Raw genomic sequence first — 27,700 nt, forward strand, 5'->3', positions numbered from 1 at the left:
CATAGAAGGTGTGAGGAGAACTTAACATAGGGAAATAGATTCAATTGGTGTAATGACCCAACCATTCCCAGTCTTTGTTTAGGCCACAGTTAATAGTATCTAGTTTGCATATTAATTCAAGTTCAGCAGTTTCTCTTTGGAGTCTGTTTTTGAAGTTTTTTTGTTGCAAAATTGCCACCTTCAAGTCTGTCACTGAGTGGTTAGAGAGGTTGAAGTGTTCTCCCACTGGTTTTTGAATGTTATGATTCCTGATGTCAGATTTGTGTCCATTTATTCTTTTGCGTCCGGTTTGGCCAATGTACATGGCAGAGGGGCATTGCTGGCACATGATGGCATATATCACGTTGGTAGATGTGCAGGTGTACGAGCACCTGATGGCGTGTCTGATGTGATTAGGTCCTATGATGGTGTCACTTGAATGGATATGTGGACAGAGCTGGCATCGGGCTTTGTTGCAAGGATAGGTTCCTGGGTTAGTGTTTATGTTGTATGGTGTGCGGTTGCTGGTGAGTATTTGCTTCAGGTTGGGAGGCTGTCTATAAGCGAGGACTGGCCTGTCTCCCAAGATCTGTGAGAGTGAGGGATCATCTTTAAGGATAGGTTGTAAATCTTTGATGATGCGCTGGAGAGGTTTTAGTTGGGGGCTGTAGGTGATGGCTAGTGGTGTTCTGTTATTTTCTTTTTTAGGCCTGTCCTGTAGTAGGTGGCTTCTGGGTACTCTTCTGGCTCTGTCAATCTGTTTTTTCACTTCAGCAGGTGGGTATTGTAGGTTTAAGAATGCTTGATAGAGATCTTGTAGGTGTTTATCTCTGTCTGAGGGATTGGAGCAAATACGGTTGTATCTTAGAGCTTGGCTGTAGACAATGGATCGTGTGGTGTGTCCGGGATGGAAGCTGGAGGCATGTAAGTAAGTATAGCGGTCAGTGGGTTTCCGGTATAGGGTGGTATTTATGTGACCATCGTTTATTAGCACAGTAGTGTCTAGGAAATGGACCGCTTGTGTGGATTGGTCTAGGCTGAGGTTGATGGTGGGATGGAAATTGTTAAAATCACGGTGGAATTCCTCGAGGGCTTCTTTTCCATGAGTCCAGATGATGAAGATGTCATCAATGTAGTGCAAGTAGAGTAGGGGCGTTAGGGAACGAGAGTTAAGGAAGCGTTAAGTCTATGGCTGACTTAGAACGATAGCTCATCTCAATTGATTAGACTCTGCCTGTTGGTATGCATACTTCCACCTTTTCATGTTCTCTGTATGTATAAATTTCCCGTCTGTGTGTTCCATTCTATGCATCCGAAGAAGTGAGCTGCAGCTCACGAAAGCTCATGCTAAAATAAATTTGTTAGTCTTTAAGGTGCCACAAGTACTCCTGTTCTTTTTACACAAGCAAGATAAATTCTTCAGAAAGTGACTCCATGTTTCTGGCTCTGGTAGCTGTCATTGACCAAAAATGACTGCTCGGCAGAATGTGTCGGTAGGCTGGTCAAGCTTGCTGTAATGTGCAGAGTGGACAATCTGGTTTTCCCACAGTGCACCATGGTCAAAGGGCTAGAGTGAACACATTTCAGGTGGATGCTAGGGAGTCTGGGATATGGTTGGTTTGACTCAGCTTTAAGTATTGCAGTGGGGATGCCAGAGCCACAGGTTCAAGTTCAGGTTAGAAAATTCTTAACTTAGGGTTAACACTCAGTGTAAATACTCAAGCCCTGGGTTTTCTAACCCAAGGTAAGTTGACTCAAGTTGCACTGTAGACAACCTTAGTGGCTCTGAAAGCCCATGTGTGTGCCAGGCAATGTTTTATTAAAAACTATGGTCATGTTTTATTTTTTGCCATTTGCTGGTTGTCACTGGAATTATTAATTTCTGTGTTGTTGTTTCCCCCGTCTCCCCTAACTGAAATGTTAAGAAAAAATCCTACTTATTTGTCATTCTCCAATTAAAACAAAAAGATCTGGGAAACAAAAGCAAAACATGGAGTGGTTGTAGGTGTATACAGTCATTACAGAACAAACAAATCAAATAAAATCTAATTGAGACTTCTGATAACAAGCCACTCAACTTCTACTGAGTCAGAACCTGCAAACTATGTGCTAATAAACAAAATAAGGCATATATAATTATGTTCTACTGTTATTCTAAAATGATCGTGCTTCTCAAATTATTAAGAAAAGACAAAGATTTTAGGTCAAATTCTGCTCCAATACACAAAGTGAAAATCCAAATGACCTTAGTAAGTGACAACAGAACATGTCCCTATATCCTTCCATTATGAAGGATAATACAGCACAGATGTAAATCAAAAATATGTATTTTTTCCTCTTTTTAGTTTTATACACAGCTGATCTGGATAAGTCTGACTGGCAAAGTCAGCATCTTAGGACTACCTTCCTACTTACTGTAAGAAACCATACAAACCAGGAGATCACTTTCACACATCCCACTCCCTCCAGAGTAAGTTAAGAACAAAAGTTAACTCCTTTAATGCAATTTTTCACACTGATTCAATAATTTTAAAGTCTGTGTTGTATAAAAATGGCTTCAAAGAAGGATATGGCTTCGTGTGAAGAATAATTTAAATGTTCTTAAAAAAAAACCTCACACACATCACAACAAAAGTCCCAACAAATCACAAATTCACATGTCTCCTCTTTGAAGATACTACTGGATTGGAGAAGGCATTTTCAAAAGGCAGTTTGAAAAACTGTTAACTATATTTTTTGATTTAAGCAGAGTTGCAAAAACTACTGTTTGAAATTAGCTCCATTCCCTCTTCAGCTCTGCATCAGATTCAAAAAGGGCTGTCAATGGTGACCAGGCATAACTGCCAAATTTCCCATCTCAAGTGAGAGCCTTCTGCAGATGTTTTATCTGTTGCCAGGTTGCCCCAAATAAATTAGCTTTTAAATGTTCTAAAGAGAAAAATGTGCATGAGACAGACTACTTCTGAAAGTGTTTACTAATTATTTATATGCTTCATAACTGCTGCTGCACTTTTGTAAGGGACAATTTAGGCATGACTCAACACACTTATCTAGACACTGTCTATTGCCATCTTAACATTCCCTTTTCAAGGCCTTTTATGCAAAAGTAGTTGACTGTTTTAATATTTATTAAGCACCAAATAAAAATACCAAATTGCATAAGTACAATGCACTTTAAGATGTATATACATCATTAGTATTTATATAGCACCTAAAGTGTGCTAGGCATTTATAGAACATAGACAAGAACTTGTATCGGCCCTAGAGAGCTTGCAACCCAAGGTCCTAGTCCTGCAAAAGGATCTGCTAATGTAAAAATGTTTGTTCATGTGGAGTTCTACTGAAGTCAAAGGGATTCCAGGCAACTGTTTGGATCAGTGCTGGAAGATCCCATTGCAGGATGGAGATTTATGTTTAGATACAGCATAGAACAAACAAAACCAGTAAAAAAGTAATTTGGATGGGATAAGGAAGAAGAGACTGAGCTGTCACCTCAATCATTTTTGTCTTCATCAATGTGTTAGCTACACATGCAAAACTGATTGTCATTAGATACAGTATTAGCAGTGTGTATTACCCAACTATATGCTGTTGTATGTTGTTGCTTATGTAGTCACTAACCACATTGCTTATATGTACGTAATTACATATTCGGCTTGACAAAATTCACTCACCGGGGCAAGACATAAGCCATCATATTTTTTTATATTTGTCTATCAAAATATGATTAAGAAAAATAAAATGTAAGTTCTTATGATTGCAAAGATTACTTTCTAAGGCTGCTGTAAGGGGGGGAAGAGGTCTCCCTTACTCTTTTTCCCCCTTCAAGCCTCTCCTACAAGGACTATGGGGAGGAGAGTGGTCTCTGGTACTCTCTCACATGCCTGGTATCCATCATTGGTCTTCCTCTTCTGTGAATATATCCAATATTTGACTCTGCTACTGATCATAGTGTTGTCAAGCAGCAGCTGGATAAAATTAACCAGATTCTTGTCAGATTCATGGCTGCCAAAAGAATTAGGAATATGAATAGTACAATTTAGAAAAGTCTTCTTAAATTCACTCTATTACTACTTAGCAAAGCTATCAATGGAAGGAGAATCATGGTAATTGTCTTTCTACAGACTCAGGAAGATATTATTGCAATGTTTACCTTTTCACATTTGGATTTGATCCTGTCTCATGAGACTGAAATGACAAATGCCTTAGGTTCCTAGTTGTGCTTAACCCTAACTATGATATAATTTATAATCATGTGAGTGAAGACTACTAAATCAGGATCAGAAATTTAAGTGTAGATAATCACTAGTAGGATTACCATGTAACCATTTCAAGAAAAAAAAATCTTTAGACTTTTAAACTTCCTTAATCTTGCACATTCTCTAAGAAAACCCAGTTAAAAAATGGAGTTTGTTTATGTCTTGAAATACTAGCTTTCCATGGTACTGGACTAACTCTCTGTTTCAACTATAGACTTTCAGCCATAATGACACAATAACTGCAGAATTATGGAGTAAAACAAAACAAAAAGTCAAGCTGGTGATGTGTGTGTAGAGAACACTGGAATAGGAAATTAGAATAAAAAAGATCACTGATTCCAGAAACAGACTGTCTGACACTGTACATTTAATGTGGAAGCTGTTAAGCTGTCCTGCAGTGGCTCAAGAGCGTGAATACCAACCTCAGGGCAGACTATTAAGAAGCAGGGTACAAACTTCAAATTGGTTGTTAGTTTTATACTTATATTTCACCAACCAAATACCAAGTGTAAACTCCTCAGGCACTATAACAGCCTTAACATGGAGTCGCAGACAGCCCTCCAGGGTACTCCTATCTGTCTTGCCACCCAGGTAAGCATACCTTTGTGACAGATGGTCCCTTGCACCATAAATCACAGCAATATTAAGGTTACTTCCAGTCCTAAAAGACCAGTCACTTATCCAGGTCAATTGCACTTTAGATCTCAGACCAAAGACAATACTTGTAGCCAATCAAGTAGGAAAAGGAATCAAGAGAGATAGTCACAAGGTTAAAGCAGGTAAACATATATACACAAATGAGTTACAATCTTAAGTTTCAAAAGCTAATTGTAGCTTCTATAATAAGCAAACACTATATGGTCTTTAGGGCTAAACCAGCTAAGCAACTGAGGATCCCTTGCTTATGCCTAAAAACCTTGTGCCCCACCCGCCCCACCCCCAATTTCAAGCAGCAAGATTTCTTGTTAGGGGTTCTTATTCCCTCCCCACCCCTCATCCCCACCCCTATGTGCTCTCAGCTGTGAATTCTGCTGATGTGAGGAATTCTCTTGTATGACTTCTCTTCATGGGGGGGGGGGGGCACAGGGGGAAGAGCCAAGCAACAAAGTATTTTATTCTCTTTAATGTTTCACAATAGTCTGTCTAGTTTGATGGGCCTTCCTCATTGGCCAGGACATAAAACCTTCTGTTGGAGACCAACTCTTTACACTAGTTAATATCCCTCTCCGGTCTGGTGATTTACACAGTCACAGAGGCTTACAATACAAATGCTTAAATATTACCTTACCATGTGGAACACAGATTTTATAAGTGAGATTAACGCATGCAGCAACTCACAAGCATCCCATAAAGTTTAAACACTAAACACATTCTTACAATTCTAATTCCTGCTTTACCAATACATGTGAGCCAGACTGATTCCAGCTATGTAGTTGTCCATGTTCAGTTGAGACATGAGAGTCTTGGCATGAGCTGGTGCCTTGTCTGCCAGTATCACAGATGCATTTAGTCCATTCAAAAGATTGCACATCATTATGGTTCAAGTTCTAAACCGAAAAATATTTATTGCATATTGCTGTCTTATAAAACTTTCTGCCACAATGTGAATTAGAATCTACTTTTTAAAGACCTATTTTTGGTGTGTTGTTACAGTAGGCCAATAACTTAAGTAATCCTTGTTGTGGAATTTAATTAGGACTGCGGTAGCAATTAGTCTGAAGTGCTTCAGAAATTTAGGCTCTCTCATTAGCATACCTAAAATAATTATTTTAATAAAAATGGTGGCAATATGGAAATAACATACATGAAATTAGCATAAAATACAGCAAGCCCAATTTTCTTTGGTACAAAAGGTGTTAGAATTGGGGACTGGCGTTTTGGATGCCCCACAGAAGTCAGTTGGAGTTTTGCCATTAACTTCAATGGAACCAGAATTTTACCCCTAGATTCTGTTCCCATTTCAGCCATTATCTCTCTTTACGATGAATCACAAGGAGTTGCCCCAATTTAAAAACTAGAACCCTTAAGTTACTTCACCCTATTCCTTGCTAAAATACGTGGGGCGAGCTATAATCACTTTTTCCTTTTTAAAAATCTATGTATGTACATACTTATGGTTTTCTGTCCACTGTTGCAGTAAAACAGACCTGTCTGGAAAGGGAACTTGAAGTTTCTTATCAGCAATCATAATTCAAGGATGATGCCTCTGTATATTGATACTTCTGGGATTGAGGAATCAGGGGCGGCTCTACAAATTTGGCCGCCCCAAGCAGTCATGCCCGGAAGGCGCCCCCGAGCCGCGGGAGCAGCGGACCTCCCGCGGGCATGACTGCGGAGGGTCCGCTGGTCGCGCGGCTCGGCTGGACCTCCCACAGCTGCGGGCGGTTCGCTGGTCCGGCGGCTCCGGTTGAGCTGCCGCAGGCATGCCTGCGGGAGGTCCAGCCGAGCCGCCGGCCGAGCGTCACCTCCGCAGTCATGACTGCGGCAGGTCCGCCGGCCCAGCCTGCCGCCCCCCCGGGAAAGGGCCGCCCCAGGCAGGTGCTTGCCCCGCTGGGCTCTGGAGCCAGCCCTGTGAGGAATTTGCACTGAGAATTTGCTTTAAGATCTTGCTACATCGTCTCTATATAAATGAATACTACAAGGGTCCTCTAGTGGCCTAATGTTCCAGAGATGCTGGGCAACTTCAGCTCCCATTTTTGATTGATTCAATGGAAGCTGCTGATGCTTAGTGACTCTGAAAATTAAGCACTAGGTATCTGTCTCTCAAATTTCCCCCCTGTCAATATTTGTGCCATTGTTTTGGTAAGGAAAGAAGTTAGACTGTTGGGAGAGCCGTTACCAGCATATTCTACGTATAGTTTTCCATGCTCGCTCACTGGGTCATAACTAAAATTGAGATTATAAACTATGTGTGGCAGAGACTGTTTTCTGCCAAGCCTCCGATAGCCTTTTGGGCACTATTTAATTATAAATCAATGAACCATAATAAAGTGTGAGAGGTAAAACAAAATTGTTTGTTAATTTCCTTGATGTCTTAGAATACGGTAATCTAAATCAGCTCACTGGTTCTGTTTGAGTTTTCCCTCTCAAAAGCTACTTTAATCTAAGCATCTAAATTTCTACTCTCTTTCTTATGTTGAAAACAGATTTTTAAAGTAAGGAGTTATTCAGCTATGTGTAAACATAATTTTATCCCTTTCCTCCTTTATTAATGGATCTTCTTTCTTTGGATCACTTTCTCATTCATATAGTTATAAAAACCTTTTTTATTTCCCTTAGAATGAGTAACTTTATAATAAGGCTATCTCCACATTAACTACTGAAGCTTACCACCACTTCCTTTGTATTTTTTTTAAAAAGTTGCGGCAATACAATGGTAATAATGGCCACTTGAAAACTTTGTAATATTTTCAGTTAAAATACATCTTTACTAATGCAAGTTAAGAACATAAGAGCTGCCATACTGAGTCAGACCATGGTTTATCTTGCCCAATATCCTGCCCATACCAGATAATTAAGGGAAGCATACAAAACAGAGCAATGATGGAGTGATCCACATGTGTCTTCTACTCTTGGTTTATGGTATCCAGAAATTTAGGATTGCCCTGAGCATGGGTTCTGTCCCTGAGCACCTTGGCTAATAGCCATTGATGGACCTATCCTCCATGAACATATCCAGTTCTTTTTTTAACCCAGTTATATGTTTGGCCATCATAACATCCCATGGCAACGTGTGTTGTGTGAAAAAGTAGTTCCTCTTGTTTGTATTAAGCCTTCTGCCTGTTAATATCATTGGGTGACCCATGGTTTTTGTATTGTGGGAAAAAGGTAAATAACAGTCCTCTATTCACTTTTCCACACCATTCACAATGTTATAGCCTTCTATCATATCATCTCTTTCTAAGTTGAACAGTCCTAATATTTTTAGTCTCTCCTTGTATGAAAGCTGTTCCATATCCTTGACCACCTGTTCTGAACCCTTACTTGTTCCACTATATCCTCTGAGATGGAGAGACCAGAACTGGACACAATATTCAAAGTGTAGGAGCACTATAGATTTATATAGTGACATTATATGTATGGATTTAGATGGTGATATTATGTATTGTTAGCATTTTTGACTGCTGCTGTGCATTGAGCTGAAGTTTTTAGAGAACTATCCATGGTGACTTCAAGTTCTAAATTAGCTATTACCACCCAAGAAAGAGAATCTACCATACATTATATTATATTATTATTATATTATATTATATTGAAAGAAAGAAAGAAAGAAAGAGAAAGAAAGAGAAAAAGAAAGAAAGAATTATTTTTCTCAATGTGCATTACTTTGTACTTATCAATACTGAGTTTCAGTTGCCATTGTGCTGCCCAGTCACCCAGTTTTGTGAGATCCCTCTATAACGCCTCATTCTCTGCTTTGGATTTAACTATCTTGAATAATTTGGTGTTGTCTGCAAACTTCACCACTTAATTATTCATTCCCTTTTTCAGCTCATTAATTAATATGTTGAACTGCACCAGTCCCAGAACAGATTTTTTGGGAACCCCACTGATCCCCTCTTCATTGTGAAAACTCACCAAATATTCCTATCTTTTGTTTCTTATCTTTTAACCAGATACTGATCCATGAGAGAACCTTTCCTCTTATCCTATGGCTACTTGGTTTTCTTAAGAGCCTTTGACGTGGGACCTTGCAAAGGCTTTCCGAAAATCCAAGTACACCATCTCAAGTAGATCATCCTTATCCACATGCCTGTTGACTCCCTCAAAATCTAATAGACTGATGGGGTATGACTTCCCTTTACAAAAGCCACATTGACTCTTTCCCAAAAAATAATATTTACCTAGGTGTCTGTTCTTTACTGTAGTGGCCACCAATTTGCCTGGTACTGAAGTTAGGCTCATTGGCCTGCAATTGCCAGGATCACCTCTTGAGCTCTTTTTAAAAAGCAGCATTACATTAGCTACCTTCTAGTCATGTGGTACGCAGGCTGAATTCAGTGATGGGTTACATACTACAGTTAGTAGCTCTGCAATTTCATATTCAAGTTCCTTCAGAACTCTTAGGTGAATGCCATCTCGTCACTGCGACTTATTAAATGTATCCATTTGTTCTAAAACCTCTTCTGTTGACACATCAATTTAGGACAGTACTTTAGATTTGTTGCCCAAAAAGAAATGCTCTAATGTGGGTGTCTCCCCCACATCCTCTGCAGTGAAGACCAATGCAAGTAATTAATTTAGCTTGTCCGCTGCCTGCTTGACAGGCTTCCTGCTTCTGAAGTACTTTTTTGTTGTTGTTAGTTCTTGTTAGGTTTTGTTTCTTTAATAAGTTGCTTCTCATTTTCTTTCTTGGCCTTCCTTATTATACTTAACCTGCCAAAGTTTTTGCTCCTTCCTATTTTCCGCATTAGGATTTCACTTCCAAATTTTAAAGGATTCCTTTTTACCTGTAACAGCCTCTATTACTCTGCTGTTTAACTATGGCGACATTCTTTTGGTCCCCCTACTTGTTTCTGTGATTTAGTCTGGGTCTCTATTATGGTTTTTTTAAGTGGTCTCCATGCTGCTTGCAGGCATTTTACCGTTGTGACTGCACTTTTTAATTTCTGTCTCACTAGTGTCCTCATTTTTGTGTCATTTCCCTTTTTGAAGTTAAATGTTACTGTGCTGGGGTTATTTTTGGTGTGTGTTTTACTCCCTCCAAACACACTAAATTTAATTCTATTTTGGTCACTATTACCAAACAGTTCAGCTATAGTTACATCATGTACAGATCCTGTGCTCCATTTACGACTAAATCACAAATTGCCTCTCTCCCCTTGTGGATTCCAAGAAGCAGTCATTTATGGTGTCTAGAAATTTTTCTCTGTACCATGCCCTAAGGTGACATATATTCAGTTATTATGAGGATAGTTGAAATCACCCATTATCATTGAGTTTTCTGGTTTTGTAGCCTCTCTAACCTCCCTTAACATTTCACCATCGTTATCAGGTGATCAGTAGCATATTTCACCACCAACGACACTGGAGCTAATTATTTTTAACTAACGAATTAGTAAATTCTTAGTTTATATACCTCCCAGTTAGCAATGTTTACCACCCATCAGACTTAGCCAAGCTATTCATATTATCAGTCTATATTCAATATTGTCTCATCCTGACAAACTTATTACTGCAGTACTTTCTAAATTACTATGCAAGTGACATTTACATCTTGTCATTACATACAAAAATTTAAAACTGCTACAATATTACTGAAATGTTAAAATAGATCAGTATTAAATGTTGGCATACCAGAGCTGCCATTGCCCAGCCAGTCTTGTTGTAGATGAACTCCAAGTTATTTCTTCGCAAGTACAGCAAGCCACCAACAAGTGACACTAAAAGAGCCAGTGCAATAGTGCCAGAATAGTTCGGAGGCCTGAATACCCTAATCTGCGGAGGGGGAGCGGGGGGAAGAGAAAACAAAAGTATCAATTATTCTTCTACTTTGTGACAAACAGAAGTGATGCAATATTACACAGAGAGAGAGTAGTAATAACCCAATATCTAGTACTGAATGCACAGAATTCTCTATGTTAAGGATGTTCTTGTACAGAGAATAAGGGAATAAGGGAATATTGCTAACACTGTCACACAACTGGGACTCAATATCTGACAGACTGGGGAGAACCCATCCCCTCTCCTTTTTCCAGGCTCCCCCTTTGCCTCAGAGTGGAGGGCAGTAAGGTCTCAGTAATTGGATGGATCCAAGCTGGGAAGTGGAAGTGCTGATGGCAGTCTTCCCAAATAGGTGGAAGTGATTAAAGGAAAAAAAGATCATCTGCACTGCTTGAGTTATTGCTGAGTATTCCCAGATTTAAGTGAATAAAGCTGTGGCCTAATTAAACCACATCTACTGCATCTTGTATGTCTTTCTGCATGACTGGGAAACATGTATAGATGATTAGGAATATTGCTAGCAAAGATAGTTTCTGAATATATTTTAAAATCCAAGAATAGTCCCTTTGCATGTGACTGAATTGGGAAATTAAGCAGTATGTTTCTTTAGTACTTTAGAAAGTTTTTGTTTTCATCTTTAAAGAACAATTGTATATAATATTCAACTATATAAAAATAATTAAATAAGTTTACTCAACATATTTGCAGATTATTATGTCTGTGCCATTATTTTGGCATAAAACACTTTTGAAACTCCAGAGTTTGTTTTTTAAGTAACATTGCAAATACACTCACATTTATCAACTAATTGTCACATTATCACCACTCATTTTGTGCTAGAATAAGACTGGATGAAAATATAACTACCAAACAAAGACTGAAATGCAACATTCAAATTGCTGAAGTTACCACAGTGCGCTCAAGTATTGCAGCTCATATTTGTATTATTTTAACCTATTTTTGCGGATTTCATTTGATAAATAAACATGCATGAGGGGAAAAACAGTGCTTGGTGTCAGTTCATCATAGTCTAGGCAGATAAGTTTGGATCAGTCTTAACATTGTCAAATGACTTACATGAACATCCGTTCTGTCAGCTATCCATTTAGCTAGCTGCTCTGCTGCAAATCCTATTCTCTGCAGGTCGAAGGTGTCAGCTCTCTTGGGTTTACCTTTCGGAGGAAAATGCATGAATGTCGGAGCAGAGTTCATATTGAGCTACAAAAAACAGAAGGCACCACAATATTAAATAACTCAAACGTGCTTTGTGCAACTGTTTGCCTTCTTCCTACCATAGACACTGGCAAGATACCATTAGTCAGAAAAAATATTAGTGGCTTTCCAAAGTTTGAAATAACTATTTTCAAACATTTAAATATATTTTTCTATTACTGAAAAAGTGCTCAGAGCTAACATTCCTTCAGTTTCTTCAATTGGGCTTTTTAAGGCACAGTAGTCATTACATAAACCATATTTCAATTTTAAGCACTCCTTTGTTGAGTATTTTCCTAATATGCTCATTTATGCTGTTATATAACTAGTAAAGCAGCATCTTTAAAAATATTGTTTATATTACACAAAGTCACAAGACTTAAATTACATTCCAATCTTGAAAAAAAAAACTTACGCACATCCTTAAAAGGTTAAATGCAATGTGGATGTTAATGTGACTACTCACACTGTGTAAAGTTAAGCATACATGTAAATCTTTAGAGCACTGGGGTCTTAAATATTAATTCATCCAGTGAATGTTCCCAATATTGTCAATTTGAAAACAAACAGAAAATAGTGACAGGCCCCCCTGCTGGACATTCTAGGTGTAAAAATTATTCCCCAGCAAGATGAACAGGACAGGTTTCAGTATATGAAACATCTCATATTTTAGTATATGACATTTTCTGGATTTCAGTAAATAATAATGCAATACATTTATCAAGTGATTTGAAATTATAAAGTTATCATTGGAAATATTGAAATGATTAAATATGAATGAAATTATTTGAGTTCTCTAATGATACAAGGGCAGTACCATTTTATTTACCTGCCTTGCATGCTGCTCTCCAACAAAATTAATGTTATTAAGTTACATAATTAAACATCAAGTACACAGTTCAATTTATAATTTATGAAAAATAAACTAGATACTAAAATATTTTCTTCTAAATACAATATGCCCCATCCTTTTATGAACAACTATTGAAAGAAAAATATTTTTGTGAAATGTGTTAAGAAGAATGTTGTAAAACAGTTTAGTGGGATACTCAGATATAGAAATCTTCTGTCAGGTATATATATTTTTAAAGACTGCTGACAGCCTGGTTGCACCAGACCTACAATTGGTTTCCCATTTCTATATAATCAGAATGAAAGGTGAAAACAAATCAACTGACATGCTTTTATGTCAACTCTGAGCCAGTATACAGCAACTGCAGCAGTAGCTTAGCTACCAGTATTAGAGTCAAGAATTAAATCTCCCATGCTATTATAATTAGTTCAGATGTCCACTGTATTGTTACATTTGCCTATATAAACTCTGATAAAAATAATATTTCTTCAAAAACCTACATGACAATATGCTCACTTGTTAGTTCCTCTTATTTTCACAGATATCCAAAATAGCTGGAGTTCTCAAAGACAATGAACAAAACAGAATGTGGACATAAACAAGTGCAAGTCCACTGACATAAATGGAGTTGTATCTCTTTACACCACAATGAATTGAGCCAAATGCATCTACTGAATATAATTTTCTCCGTGTGTGTGTGCAAATAAAAATAACTAAAAATAAAAAGCAAAATTTGGAGAGATCATGTTATTTGTATACAATGTAGTCCAACTGTTCTGTTGAAAAACCATCCAAGCTTTATTTTTAAACATTGTAGAGCTGCTTTTTTTGCTTCATAGTTTAGTATCTCACAATTCACCAAAAGGGAGTAAAAATGGTTAGTAACTTCTACTGCTTCTTGCTTTTATTAATTCATCTTCTAGTGCCAAGCAGGGAGCTAAGCTTTAAAGAGAAGAAAATATTTTGCTTTCTGGAATTATGATTCAAGTTGAACTTCAGTTGAGTACCCAAACCAAAGTGAATTTGCAGGACTAGTGTATTTGCTAATAATTGTCTCCACACTTTAAAGCAACCATAGCTATTTACAACAATTTCCACTCTTTTCTAAAGAGTTCCAAGACTGATTATTCTACAAAGATAAAAAGGGTATTAAACATTTAATTGAAGTCTTCATGTTAGGTGATATTTGGTAAGTACTTTTTTATGTCAAGAGAACCAATGGGAAAGTTTAACTACGAATGTGATTTTCACTGCACTTCACATCATTTTGGAGTCAATTTGTTTTACAAAGTCCAATGGAAGCAACCACCAATACATTAACAATGGCTTGATAAACTTCATTTAAACTTGATATAACTGAAAACAAATATGGTAGACTACATATGACATGTAGCAAAATTGGCTATTTTGCATTTTTGGTGTTTCCTGCTACAGCTACCAAGGGTGCATTATAGAAATTCCTGTGACTAACCACAGTTTTCCAGACTCCTCCCCCCCTGCACTGTAATTCTTTATTATATTATCTAACAAAAAACAAAAACAAAAACAAAAAAAACCCCAGTACTTAAAATATATGACATATATTAACCAAAGTTAAAAAGACATCATTCAACACCTTTTACCTGTTGAAAAACATCTGCCCCTTCATCATAATCCACTATAGTGAAGAATAATTTATTAGAAAAAGCAGATGAGTAGCGCCATGAGTTGGCCAGCACTTGATATTCTTCATTAGCTTGCCTGTTAGGGGAAAAAGGCATAGATACAGATCAAAAATATTGATATCTGTATGTAATTGACTACCAGTAAAGATTCAGTAACCATTTGTAACAATTGCAATCCAAAGAGAGGGATTAACTAAAACTGTAGCAAACACATTCTCAATGCTCTACCAAAAAAGATTTTGGCTGGTATGGCATGGTGGTAGTGTATTCTTGTTGTTGTTGGTTTGTTTCTCCAGAAGTACAATTAATTTATAATGGGTGAGGTAATATCTTTTATTGGATCAGCTTCTGCTGGTGAGAGAGAAAAGCTTTCGAGCCACACAGAGCTGAGGTACTCTGAGCGTCGCAGCAAAATGGTCCAATAAAAGATATTACATCACCCACATTGTCTCGTTAATATCCTGGGACCAACACCGTTACAACTACATTGCATGCAGTTAATTTATAATAGCTATCTAAGCAACAAAACTCAAACAAAATACTAATGAAAATGGGTTTTAACATTTTTAACATAAAAAGCTTTACAAAAAGTGTAAGTTAAATGCTCCTATAGTTTGTGCTGGACAATATGGGCCCAAACCTGCAAATTGATTCATGTAGCGACACCCTTGTGGCAATGCAGATCCAGTATCAGGATTTATATGCTCAAGACTGCTCCAAATAAGCATCAATTCAGACTAGTAGAACATTGAGCTATACACCAGGGTGGCCAAACTGTGGGTCGCGAGCCACATGCAGCTCTTTTACTGTTGAAGTGTGGCTTACGTAGCCCCCTCCCACCTCCACCTACCAGACAGGGGGTGGGGCAAGAGCTCAGGACTTCTGCCTTGCAGCGGGATGGTGGGGTTGGGGCTTCTGCCCAGCAGGAAGGGAGGTCTTGGGACTTCAGCTCTGTGGGGCGCACCTGCTCAGCCTCAGGGCTTCAGCAGAAGTAGGGCTGAATTCCCGAGCCGCATCAGGCGCCTTCTGCGGGGATGAAGCCCTGAGTCCCGGCAGGTGTGCCCCGGCTCTTGAATTTGTGAAGATTGTCGTATGCAGCTTGGAGGGTTAGTAAGTTTGGCCACCCCTGCTATATACCAATGCAACATTGCTCCCAGAACAAAAGGATACATGGAAAGAGCTCTGACAATATTACACTGAAAATTGTTGTGCCACAAAAGGAGTGGTAGTGGCAGAACTAAAGTGGGTGGAGATGCGAATAGCATCCCTATTCAACATTCTTTACTACAAAAAAAAATTAAAACCCAACACAAAATATAGGGGTTTTTTTGCAGTCTGTAGTAATTTCTATCAGCATTAGAAAGTCACATTCCCCTCCCCCTACAGCAGGCTCCCTACCCCCAAACCTCAAGGAAGAGCCAGAGAGAAAAATAATGCAGCACGACACTACATTAATTTTTGGACTCCTCCCTCTTGGTGCTCAGAAAATAATTTTAAAAGGAAGATTTGGGGGGAGAGGGGTTGACGGGATGAGAGAGCTGCATTCAGTGAAGAAGTTATCTGCATGAATAGCCCTGGAACCACATAGACTTGGAGACAAAACAACTGTACAATTTACTAGGGGGCATCTCAAAGTTATTGAGGGGATCTTTGTGGAGATTTCCACCCCACAAAGCTCCTTCTGTGGCTATTTCAATATTTTCTATTAATTATTTATATTACAGAGCCCTGTCCTTTATCTACCTTTCTTTTCAGATGGAGGGATACAAAAATAGTATGAACACATTGTTTTTAAAACTTCTCTCAAAAGGATTTTTTTTGTAAAGCATGTTGCATGTACATTATGGCGTGGTACATAGGTATTAAAAGCAACTATTTGGCTACTCCTGCAACACTTGTCTATGATTTGAGTTACAATGAAAATAGGCAGATATATATGAGAAGGAAGAAAAGGGAGGCAGGTATAAGCAGTCTTTCATAAAAAAGGTGTTGAAAGCATGCTTATTCTTCTCATTAAAAACAAGCCATAATACTGAAGTCAATGCCACCTCAGCACACAGCACTTCTGGAGCTGTGTATAACAAGAGAAATAACATGCATGGGCAAATGCACCACTATAAAAAATAAAAAGTGAAACTTGATCATCACTTTAAGTCAATCTCACATGCAGTACAACGAAAACCTAACTTTTATCTTTGTAAACTATTTTTTTTTAAAATCTCATTTAGTAAACTAGATTTGAAAGTACAGAAAATGTGGAGCTTATGTTCATTGGCATCCTGAAGAGGGCAGTCAAGCAGCATCAAATGACTGCTGCAAATGCTTAAGTAATAACTGTAGGGCACTGTTCTGTTAAACCTGTTATATTAAAACCTTACCATTTTTTATTATAAGAACAAGATGATAACATAATTTCATCTTGATGCTATCATTCTCCTTATTCTACCCTTTCATATTTGTTACAGATATTTATGTAAAATCATAAAAGAATTATAAATTATAGTTATGCCCCTACTAGTCAATACATTTCTTAATTTTTCCCCATCTTTGTATACTTTGCATCTTTAAATTAAACCAGTTTCCAATTTATTAAATGGATATCTGTCTTTTCAGAAGAGAGCTTAGCTTCTAAGTTTTTTTGTTGTTGTGTTTTCATGTGTCTACTTACACGTTCTGCGACAGAGTGGTTTTGGAATACAATCTTTAGAACTTACTGAAGGTAACTTAGCAAAGTATTCTGTAAGACTTCTCTAGAGCAGCTTTTATAAAGACACTGAAAAGACATTCTGTAAAGACCAAAAGTGGGTAAAATTCAAATATTTGCACTTCAATATTGAAGCTAGCTCTTAATTCAACTGGTGAGCAAGTGGCTGAAAAGCTATAACAGTTTCTCTTTTGAAATACTTTTGAAGTAGTCTTTTGGACTACTCACAGTACATGAAGTTACGCATGCACACAAGTCCTTGAAAGATCGGAGTCTAATTAAAGACAACACAGAAGTGGGGATAACAAATAATGAAAAGGTCTGGAGAAGGAAGGATGAGACGAACAGCGATAGGTTCACACAATTTGTTACATGGTCTAGCTATGTACACAAGCAGAGAGCATCATATCACTCTTATTACAATACATAATATCTCCACAATTGATCATATGTCTCTACCTACTTAGATAGATGTCATTTATTGCATCACCGCTAACTGCCTTCTGAAGTGATTGGGAACACCTATCTGGACTCTGATAAATACTAGGCAACACTGTTCCAAAAATGGTAGTTCTCTAGGAGCAGATTGTATCTCAGGTGCAAAATAAAATAAATAAATAAATAAATAAATAAATTAGAGTTTTTAACTACTGAAAAGGGTATAGATACAGCCATTGTCTTCCAACTAGCTGTGTGAGCTGCTATGAAGTATGTGAGGAACCGTATTTGGTCTTGGCATGAAAGGACTGCATGATCAGACTAGGAATAGACACTAATGCTGCTAGTTTGGCATTACTTTTTCATCAGGCTGAGCCAGAACGGAGAATAGAGTATCTAAGCAGTAGCGTAGCTGGCGGGATTCAGCGGAAGCAGCTGCTTCCTCTCAGGCCGGAAGGCGCGGAAGCGGCGCCTGCTGGCCGGCGCTGCCAGCCACACGGCCAGAGGAGCCGCGGGGCGGCAGCGGCAGCCCGGTGCGGAAGCGGTGCCTGCCGGCTGGCGCTGCCTGCTACACAGCCAGAGGAGCCGCGGGGCAGCAGGCCGGCGTGGAAGCTGTGCCTGCTGGCTGGTGCAGGCGCAGCCGAGCGCTGGGACAGGAGCTAGGGACAGGCAGCAGCGCAGGACGGAAGGTGAGCGCGGGAGGGGGTCCTGTCTGGGGGCGTGGCCAGAGGGGGAGCCAAGGGGGTGTGGCCAGTGGGGGAACCAAGAGGGGGGCACCTTTTTATGTTTTTTGCTCCTCCTACGCTGAAAACCTGGCTACGCCACTGTATCTAAGAGCACAAATAGTGTTACTGTTACTACCACCATTTAAGAGTTTAGGCAGAGATGGTAGCACTGCAGTACCAGCAATGACAGCAGTATTATCTACCAATGAGAGATGCAGAGACCAGGTTAGATGACATAGTGCCATCTAAACATTCTTTACCTAGGCTATTCAGTATTTTTACAATACTCATTGTTGGTACCAGGTTGTTTTCTTTCCTACACGACACATGCTTAACATATATTAAATTATGAGTTTGATATTTCCAGCAAACCAGATTGACTAAATAAGCCAGCATCTATGCTTGTTTTTTTCTCCAGAGCCTATGAACAGCTGTAATTGCCAACAGTTACAAGACGCCATACAGCTCTTTATAAGAAGGCACATTTATTCTTAAGATAAAAACATTAGAGAAAATCTTCCAAACAATAATAATAATAAAAAAATACCCTACACACAAACAAAAAGCTTACCAGAGGTCACACCCTTACAACACCAACAAGGCCTTAGTAGGGGTCAGTCTTTCAAACCCCACAAAGGGTTTTTTTTTTCCCCTGTGGTTGCAAGTTTGTAACAGCATTACTCAGAACTCGCACAACCACGAATAAGTAAGTTTTTCCTTTATGCAGATCGGGCCTTTGATATTGGCCTCATATAACAGGTGATCAGCAGACAAAGGCCCGCTCCTCAGTGCATAGCTTCAAAAGGATATTTTTTTGTAACTGGAGGTGAGGAATTTGCATTCATCTCCTACTACATATTTCCCCAAAATCTACTTCATACATATCATCCCAAAAGTCCACTCTTTTCTGGCACTTTGTTCAATAGTGTTTTGATCATGTAGGCCTTACATTACATTTCCTTACATTGGAGAGGTTACATACAATCCCAGCCCACAATAATACATAATATTGGTATTTAATACAATGAATTCCCAAATACTTTTAAACCTAATAAGTTTTCTCAAGGAAATTGCCATATCTGTCACAAGGAGTTTTGTTAAACAGAGTACTTTCAGCAAAGAGGAGGGTTTTCTTTGTGTATGTGTCTACACAACTAATCTCATTTGTATAGCTTTAGCCCTATTTGGTTTTCTAAAGGTGAAAAGAGATGCAGAACTAGAGAAAATTAGCTTAGTATAATGCTCGAGTAAGGGCTTGTCTACAATTAAGAGACTACAGTGACACACCTGTAGTGCTTTGGGTTATCCACCTCCCCAAGAGGCGATAGCAAGGTTGACAGAAGAATTCGTCCATCGACCTAGCTCTGTCTACATAGGGATTTAGGTCATCTTAACTATGCCCCTCAGGGGATGGAGATTTTTCACACCCCTGACTAGCGTAGATAAACAAATCTAATTTTCAACTGTAGAGCAGACCTAATGGAATAAAATTAAGAAAGAGAAAATGTAGGCAGAACATTAGGAAAAAATCAGTAAGATCTATTAACCTGTGAAATGATCTGCCTAAGGAAGTGATGAAAGCATTATCACAAGGTACATTAAGTAGATTAAACAAACACTAACTACTATACAATAGGCAACAACTTGCATTGGCAGGGGAATGGACTAACAGAAAATCTAGAAGGTCTTTTCTGTCTCTTTATAATAAGATTTGTTCATTGCTACTCTTTACCGCTACAATTATTTTGCTGTTTGTTACTTGGAATAATATTTTTCCTAATAATAAAAAGAAGAAAGTGTTTAAATATTTTAACTTCCTGTTTGCAACACAACAACAATTTATAACTAAGTTCTTTGGCCATGAATCTGAGAAGATCAATAAACATATATGTAGACCCACACCTCTCTTAACCAAATAATGCATCTTAATCAAATATGGTTAAGATGCATTAAAGTCTCTGTAACTCCATGTAGAAAATTTATCACATATATAATAAAAATACTACAGAGTGCTCCAGAAAATTCAAACTCCATAACAGAATTCTAATAGGTTTCAGAATAGCAGCCGTGTTACTCTGTATCCGCAAAAAGAACAGGAATACTTGTGGCACCTTAGAGACTAACAAATTTATTTGAGAGTAAGCTTTCGTGGGCTACAACCTACTTCATCGAATGCATAGAATCTTACTATATGTTCCATTCTATGCATCTGATTAAGTGTGCTGCAGCCCATGAAAGCTTATGCTCAAATAAATTTGTTAGTCTCTAAGGTGCCACAAGTACTCCTGTTCTTTTTTAAAGAATTCTCATACTCTTTTTACAGACTAGCCTTTCATCATGAGTGAAAGTCTGAACTCTGTCAGTGTACTGGAATGCTTAAAGCTGTCCAGTCCAGTCTAGATTTTGGTTTTCTGCCTTGAAGGGTTCCTCCTCTGCGTAGCTAATGTTTCTTCTTCAAATGATTGTTCATATTGATTCCAATTAGGTGTGTGTGCGCCGCGTGCACAGTCGTTGGATAGTTTTCCCTTAGCAGCTCCCGTCGGGTTGGTTGTGGAGCCCCCTGGAGTGGCGCTTTTATGGCGCTGCATATATGCCCCTGCTGACCTGGCACCTCCTCAGTTCCCTCTTACCGCCAGTGACGGGTCGTTGGAACAGCAGTCACTTGCTTAGCAAGTGCTTCCCTTTAGCGTACTTTCTGATAGTTGTAGTTTAGTTCTTAGTTAGTAGTAATAGTTAGTGTACATAGCATATAGTGTATATAGTGAGATAAGGATTGGAAGTGGAGTCTTTCCCCAATCCCTAATCCCCCAACCTTGGCCTCCAGGGCATGCTGCGAGCCCAAGGGTTCAAACCTCACGGAATCTCCACCTAACCTATGCCAATGAGCAACCCCCATGACTCATGTCTGAAGCGTCTAGGGGGAGGCGCACCAGACTGACAAGTGCAAAATCTGTAGAGCTTTCCTCCCTTGAATGAAAAAAGAGTGAAATTTCCAGCTAAAGCAACTGCTCATGGAATCCGCTCTTCGCCCCCAGCCTCCAATGAGCCACCAGGACCCGGCACCGAGCGCATCCATAAAGAGCACCACCGAGCGCATCCATACCCGGCCTCGGTATGTGACACAGTGCCAAGGAAGGACTCTAGTCTAAGAGACCCTTGGCACCGACATTCCCTGGCACCACAAGCTTCGGCCCGGCAGCGCTCCTATTCTCCGGTGCCGCATAAGCACCATAGGAAGACTGACAAGGGGCGCTCTCTGGTACCGAAGACAGCAGGACCGGCAGGTGCACCTCCAGTATGTCCTGCGAAGGAGCACTTGGCGCCCAAACAGCATGAGCCAGTGCCGTTGACCAGTTCCCCTGAGGGGACTGTTGAGTCCGATGGCCAGTGACTCCCCGGAGCAGTGCCAGGTGGAGGAGCTAGAGCTGCCCTCCACCCTGGACACTTTTGAGGCCGCCAGGGACCTCATTGCCATGATGGCTCCCCAACCCCTGGTAGTTAGGGACAAGCCTCCGGTGCCTTATCATCCAGTGCCTTATCATCCAGCGCCATCTAGAGCAGGGGTCGGCAACCTTTCAGAAGTGGTGTGCCAAGTCTTCATTTATTCACTCTGATTTAAGGTTTTGCGTGCCAGTAATACATTTTAACGTTTTTAGAAGGTCTCTTTCTATAAGTCTATAATATATAACTAAACTATTGTTGTATGTAAAGAAAATAAGATTTTTTAAATGTTTAAGAAGCTTCATTTAAAATTAAATTAAAATGCAGAGCCCCGCAGACCGGTGGCCAGGACCCAGGCAGTGTGAGTGCTGCTGAAAATCAGTTCACGTGCTGCCTTCGGTACGCATGCCATAGGTTGCCTACCCCTGATCTAGAGGCAAGCCGGCCATGATGAGGTGTTCACCATCATCTTCTCAGCACTGCTCCCCATCACTGTGGCTGAGACACCATTCTGAGGCATCGGGTTCTGGGCATGGCTTCCCAGCACCAGTGGGGAGACGCTCCTTTTTCCCAGCACCACGAGAGAAGTAGCATTGGTTCCCAGCATGGGCGTCTCAGCACTGGTCCCCCGCACTGTCAGTTTAACAGAGTTTGACACAGTTTGGTCATCACGGTCAAGATCAGTCTCGTCTGATTCTGATGGGGATTCCTTCTTCTCTCGCCACAGCAGACACAGATCGCACTGGTGATGGAGGGAGACACTGCCAGCATGGCATCCCGAGTGGCAGCCCCTGACACAATGTGGCCCTTTTGGACCCCCTGGGCATATCATCAGGCCCAGAGTTCCCTCACCAGGCACTCCCACTTGGTGGCCTCCGAAACCCAAGCAACTCAACCAACCATTGACAGGCCTATGCCACAGGGATCCGACACGTTGGCACAGGCCCCACCACCTACCCAAGATGCCGCTGCGCCAACTCCAGCACAAGCCACAATGCAGGGCCAGGCTACTGTCACTGCAACAGTGGTCACCTCAGAGGCTCCCGGCACTGACCAGAAGGAGATCAGAGGCCAGAGGGTCAGGAGGACCCGGTGCCACCTCTGGCTTCCTAATCTTCGTCCCCGGACGAGGCGGTGGCAGAAGCTTCTACTCGGGTTTACTTGGGTCCTACCCCAATCAACCATAGGGTCCACCAGGACCTTCTGCGGAGGACTGCCCGTAACATGGGGATACAGGCAAAGGAGGTTGTCAAACCTGATGGCCCCATGGTCGACATCCTTGCACCAGAAAGCCCATCCAGGGTAGCTCTGCCTCTGATAAAAAAACAATTCAAAACAACATTAAGATTCTGTGGCAGACCCCCACATCTATACCACCTATCACTAGAGGTGTGGAGTGCAAGTATTTTGTCCCTTCCAAGTACCTGTTCTCACACCCACAGCCACGCTCTTTGGTAGTGGCCGCGGTTAATGAGAAGGAGAGACGGGGCAGCAGTGGCCGACCCCTACATCCAAGGAGTCGAAAAGCATGGACCTTTTTGGTGGAAAGGTCTACTCTACAGGGCGCCTACTGCTGAGGATAGAGAATGAGTAACTTATCCTCAGCAGATATAACTTCAACTGCTGGGCCACCATGGGGTAGTTTAAGGAGTTGATCCCACCAGACTCCAGAGCCAAGTTTCCAGCTATTATTGACGAAGGGAAGGCAGTGGTGTGGACCTCACTGCAGGCCTCGCTAGATTCTGCAGACTTGGCTGCCCACGTCCTTTCCTCCGGGATAGCCATGAGGAGGAGCTCATGGCTACAAGCGTCCAGGCTGCCCCCGGAGTTGCAGCAAACCCTGTAGGACCTAACGTTCAAATGTGCAGGGTTATTCTCAGAGCAAACAAACTCCAGGCTGCATAGCCTAAAGGACTCCCAGGCTACGATAAAGTTGTTGGGTATTCACATACTGGCTACTCAACGAAAACATTTCAAGCCCCAACAGCACAAACCTTCGTTGGGCTCAAAGCAGGCCTTTTGAAGGTCCGCCCGAGGACGGAGCACCTGTCTCAACACTGGATCCTTCCCCATGTTTTTTCAACTGTCTATCCCACTTTTTCTGTGCTTGGTCTCGAATAACTTCAGACTGCTGGGTTCTTTGCATGGTGGAAGCAGGATATTTTCTCCAATTCTGCTCCTACCCTCTCTCCCACCCTCTTCCCCATCCCTCTTCAGGGACCCCTCTCACAAGCAACTCCTTATTCAGAAGGTGTGGATGCTCCTCACCATAAGAGTGGTGGAAGAGGTTCCTCAGGAGCTATGGGGCAATGGATTCTATTCCCAGTACTTCCTAATCCCCAAAGCCAAGAGGTGTCTCAGACCCATTCTAGACCTATGAGGACTCAACAAGTTAATGGTAAAGTTGAAGTTGTGCATGGGCTCCCTCAGTACAATTATCCCTTCTCTGGATCCAGGAGACTGGTACGCCGCCCTCAACATGAAAGACGTGTACTTTCACATAGCTATTCAGCCTGCACACCGACGTTTCCTATGGTTTGTGGTCAACCACAAACATGATCAGTTCACAGTCCTTCCCTTCAGCCTGTCAACAGCCCCCGAGTGTTCACCAAGTGCACGTTGATCGTAGAAGACTTCCTCCAAAGGAGGCAGGTATACCCTTACCTCGACGACTGGATGCTCGGGGGCACACCAGGGAGCAGGTGGAGTCTCAAATCCATTTAGTCAGATCCACTTTTGAGAGACTGGGTCTCCTCCTCAGTGTGAACAAGTCTACATTATCACTGACCCAAAGAAGCGAGTTCATTGGGGCGGTGAGGACTCGGTCCAGGCAAGAGCACTTTTGCCGGAGTCCCAGTTCCAAGCCATGACATTATTCATGGCCTCAGGCAGTACAACTCCATTATAGCAAGGGGTTGCCTGCGTCTCCTCGGCCACCTGGCAGCCTGCACTTACGTGGTCCAGCATGCCAGGCTGAGGCTCAAGTCACTCCAGGCATGGCTCGCTTCAGCCTATCGCCCAGGGCATGACAGCATGAATGCAGTGGTCACGGTTCTGGAGCAAGTACTTGACTCCCTCCAATGGTGGCTCGACCCTCGGCCAGTGTGCGGAGTCCCCTTCAACAGTCCCCAGCCCTCCTTGTCCCTGGTAATGGATGTGTCAGCTAGGGAATGGAGCACACATTTGGGAGACCTCCAAACGCAAGGACTATGGTCACAGGACGAGCTCTCTCTCCATATCAATATCAAGAAGCTGAGGATGGTGCGACTAGCATGCCAAACCTTCCAGGCTCAACTACAAGGCCATTGCATGGCAGTTATGACGGACAACACTACTGCCATGTTTTACATCAACAAGCAGGGTGGAGACCGCTTCTCTTCCCTATGTTGGGAAGCCCTACGGCTATGGGAGTTCTGCATAGCCCACTCCATTCACCTAGAAGCATCCTATCTACCAGGAGTTCAGAACACACAGGTGGACCACATCAGCAGGTCCTTCAGCAATCACAAGTGGTCCATTCGGCTTGATGTCATACACTCCATTTTCAAAGGTGGGGATTTCCCTAAGTCAATCTGTTTGCTACCGAGGGCAACAACAAGTGCCCAATATTCAGCTCCTTCCAGAAGCACAGCCCAGGATCAATCATGGCATTCCTGTTACCCTGGGAAGGCCGGCTGCTCTATGCCTTTCCCCTGATCCCTCTCATGCACAAGGTCCTACTCAAGGTCCACAGGAATGGGGTAGAGATAATTCTGGTAGCTCCAGAATGGCCACAGCAACACTGGTACACCATGCTTCTGGAACTGTCAGTTGACACCCAACCCCGATCACATTGCCACTCCTCCCCGACCTGATCACTCAAGACCATGGTCATCTTAATCACCCTGATCTCCAATCCCTCCACATCATGGCCTGGAAGCTTCATGGCTGAATCCCATGAAGCTTATGTGCTTGGAACAGGTAAGGGAGGTCTTACTAAGCAGCAGAAAGCCCTCCACTAGGGCCACATATCTGGCAAAGTGAAAAAGTTTTAAACTACTGATGCAACCAGTGTCATACACCCGCACTTCAGGCGCCTATCCCTCTCACCCTAGAGTGTCTTCTGCACCTGAAGCAGCAAGGCCTGGAAGTATCATCCATAAAGGTACACCTCACTGCTATCTCGGCTTTCCACCTAGGAGTGTCTGGATGCTCCTCCTTCGCCAACCCCATGGTTGGCCAGTTCCTCAAGGGTCTGGAATGGCCACATCCCTAGATTGGACAGTCTGTTCCTGCCTGGGACCTTAACTTCATCCTCTCCAGACTAATAGGGCCCTCATTTGAACCACTGGTGACTTGCTCCCTTCTCTACCTGTCATGGAAGGTAACCTTCCTGGTCGCCATTACATCAGCAAGGAGGGTGTCTGAGTTAAAGACCCTTACCTCAGACCCACTTTATACAGTTTTCCCCAAGGATAAGGTGCAACTCAGACCTCACCTGGCCTTTCTTCCTAAGGTTGTGTCACATTTCCATACTGGCCAAGACATATTCCTGCCTGTTTTCTATCCTAGCCTCATGCCAGTAGCCATGAGCAGAGGCTGCACTCTCTGGAAGTTTGGTGGATACTTCTACATCGAGTGCACTAAGCTGTTCAGGAAGTCAAACCAGCTGTTCATAGCGGTGGCAGACCAAATGAAAGGACTCCCAGTCTCATCTCAAAGAATATCTTCCTGGATCACTTCCTGCATCTGCACGTGCTATGAGCTGGCCAAAATACCAGCCCAGGCACTTATGGCATACTCCACAAGGGCACAGGCTTCATTAGCGGCGCTCCTGGCCCAGGTCCTGATACAAGGAATCTGCAGGGCAGCAACTTGGTCCTCGGTGTATACGTTCACCTCTCGTTACACCATCATCCAGCACGCCAGAGATGATGCAGTATTCAGCATCTACCGCTTAGGCAAGGCTTGGGAGTCACCTAATTGGAATCGATATGAGCAATCACTCGAAGAAAAAACGGTTACTCACCTTCTCGTAACTGTTGTTCTTCAAGATGTGTTGCTCATATGCATTCAAATATCCACCCTCCTACTCCTCTGTCAGAGTAGCCAGCAAGAAGAAACTGAGGCGGGGCCAGGTCAGCAGGTGCATATATGCAGCGCCATGAAGGCGCCACTCAAGGGGGCTCCACAATCGACCCGATGGGAGCTACTAAGGGAAAACTTGCCAACAACTGTGCACGCGGCGCACACACATCTAAGTGGAATCGATATGAGCAATCACTCGAAGAAGAAACATTAGCTTCATATAGGAGGAACCCTTCAAGGCAGATAACCAAAACCTAGGCTGGACTGGACAGCTTTAAGCATTCCAGTACACTGACAGAGTTCAGACTTTCACTCTCAACGAAACACTAGAAGACCTTAAAAATATGAGAGTCAACTCCTACCACATAGACCTGTGGCCACCATAGCCAGCAGAAGTGTATCATTTTCCTCTGCTAATGGAAATAATCAATACCTTCTTGCAGAGTCCCCCTGCACCTGGACCCCTGCACCCGGACCCCTCACTTTGCCACCTGCACCCAGATAGCCCCACACAGAATCCTCTCACCCCACACCAAACCCTCTCACCCCACACCATGATCTCCCCACACTAAGTCCCTCCACACTTGGATTAAGGACAATAAGAAGGAATTCTTTTAAATATACCAGGAACAAACAAAGATTTAGCAATGGTATAGGTTCAATACTAAAAGAGTCTAGTAATGCTATCAATCATGATGCAGATAAGACAGAAGTATTCCAAAAAAATTTCCGTTGAGTATTTGGAAAGAAGCAGGATGATATATTCAAATCTTACAGAGACAAGGAAATATATTCTATTCCCTCAGGAACTAGGTAGGATATTAAATAGCAATTATTAAACATAAGCATTTTTACATTGATAGAACCAGATGACTTGCATCCAAGAATAAAAAGAATTGGAAGTCATGGAAGAG

The 27,700-nt window shown here is 41.5% G+C and overlaps 1 protein-coding gene across 6 annotated transcripts in view; it reads right to left on the bottom strand.

The window, feature by feature from the left end:
* TUSC3 (tumor suppressor candidate 3) overlaps positions 1-27,700 on the bottom strand; it is a 277,945-nt gene that overhangs the window by 133,842 nt on the left and 116,403 nt on the right. For 5 of the 6 annotated variants that reach the window (XM_045019079.1, XM_045019077.1, XM_045019076.1 and 2 more), the window contains exons 3-5: positions 14,370-14,487; positions 11,760-11,900; positions 10,536-10,676 (exon numbers count right to left, since the gene is read on the bottom strand). In XM_045019079.1, the coding sequence (XP_044875014.1) occupies positions 10,536-10,676; positions 11,760-11,900; positions 14,370-14,487 (400 nt within the window). Of the gene's footprint in view, positions 1-3,290; positions 3,985-5,615; positions 5,786-10,535; positions 10,677-11,759; positions 11,901-14,369; positions 14,488-27,700 lie in introns of those variants that run through there. The other variant, XM_045019078.1, reaches the window with a different exon arrangement.

This window comes from Mauremys mutica, chromosome 5 (assembly GCF_020497125.1).
Source record: "Mauremys mutica isolate MM-2020 ecotype Southern chromosome 5, ASM2049712v1, whole genome shotgun sequence".
In the NCBI taxonomy this organism is placed as follows: Eukaryota; Metazoa; Chordata; order Testudines; family Geoemydidae; genus Mauremys; species Mauremys mutica.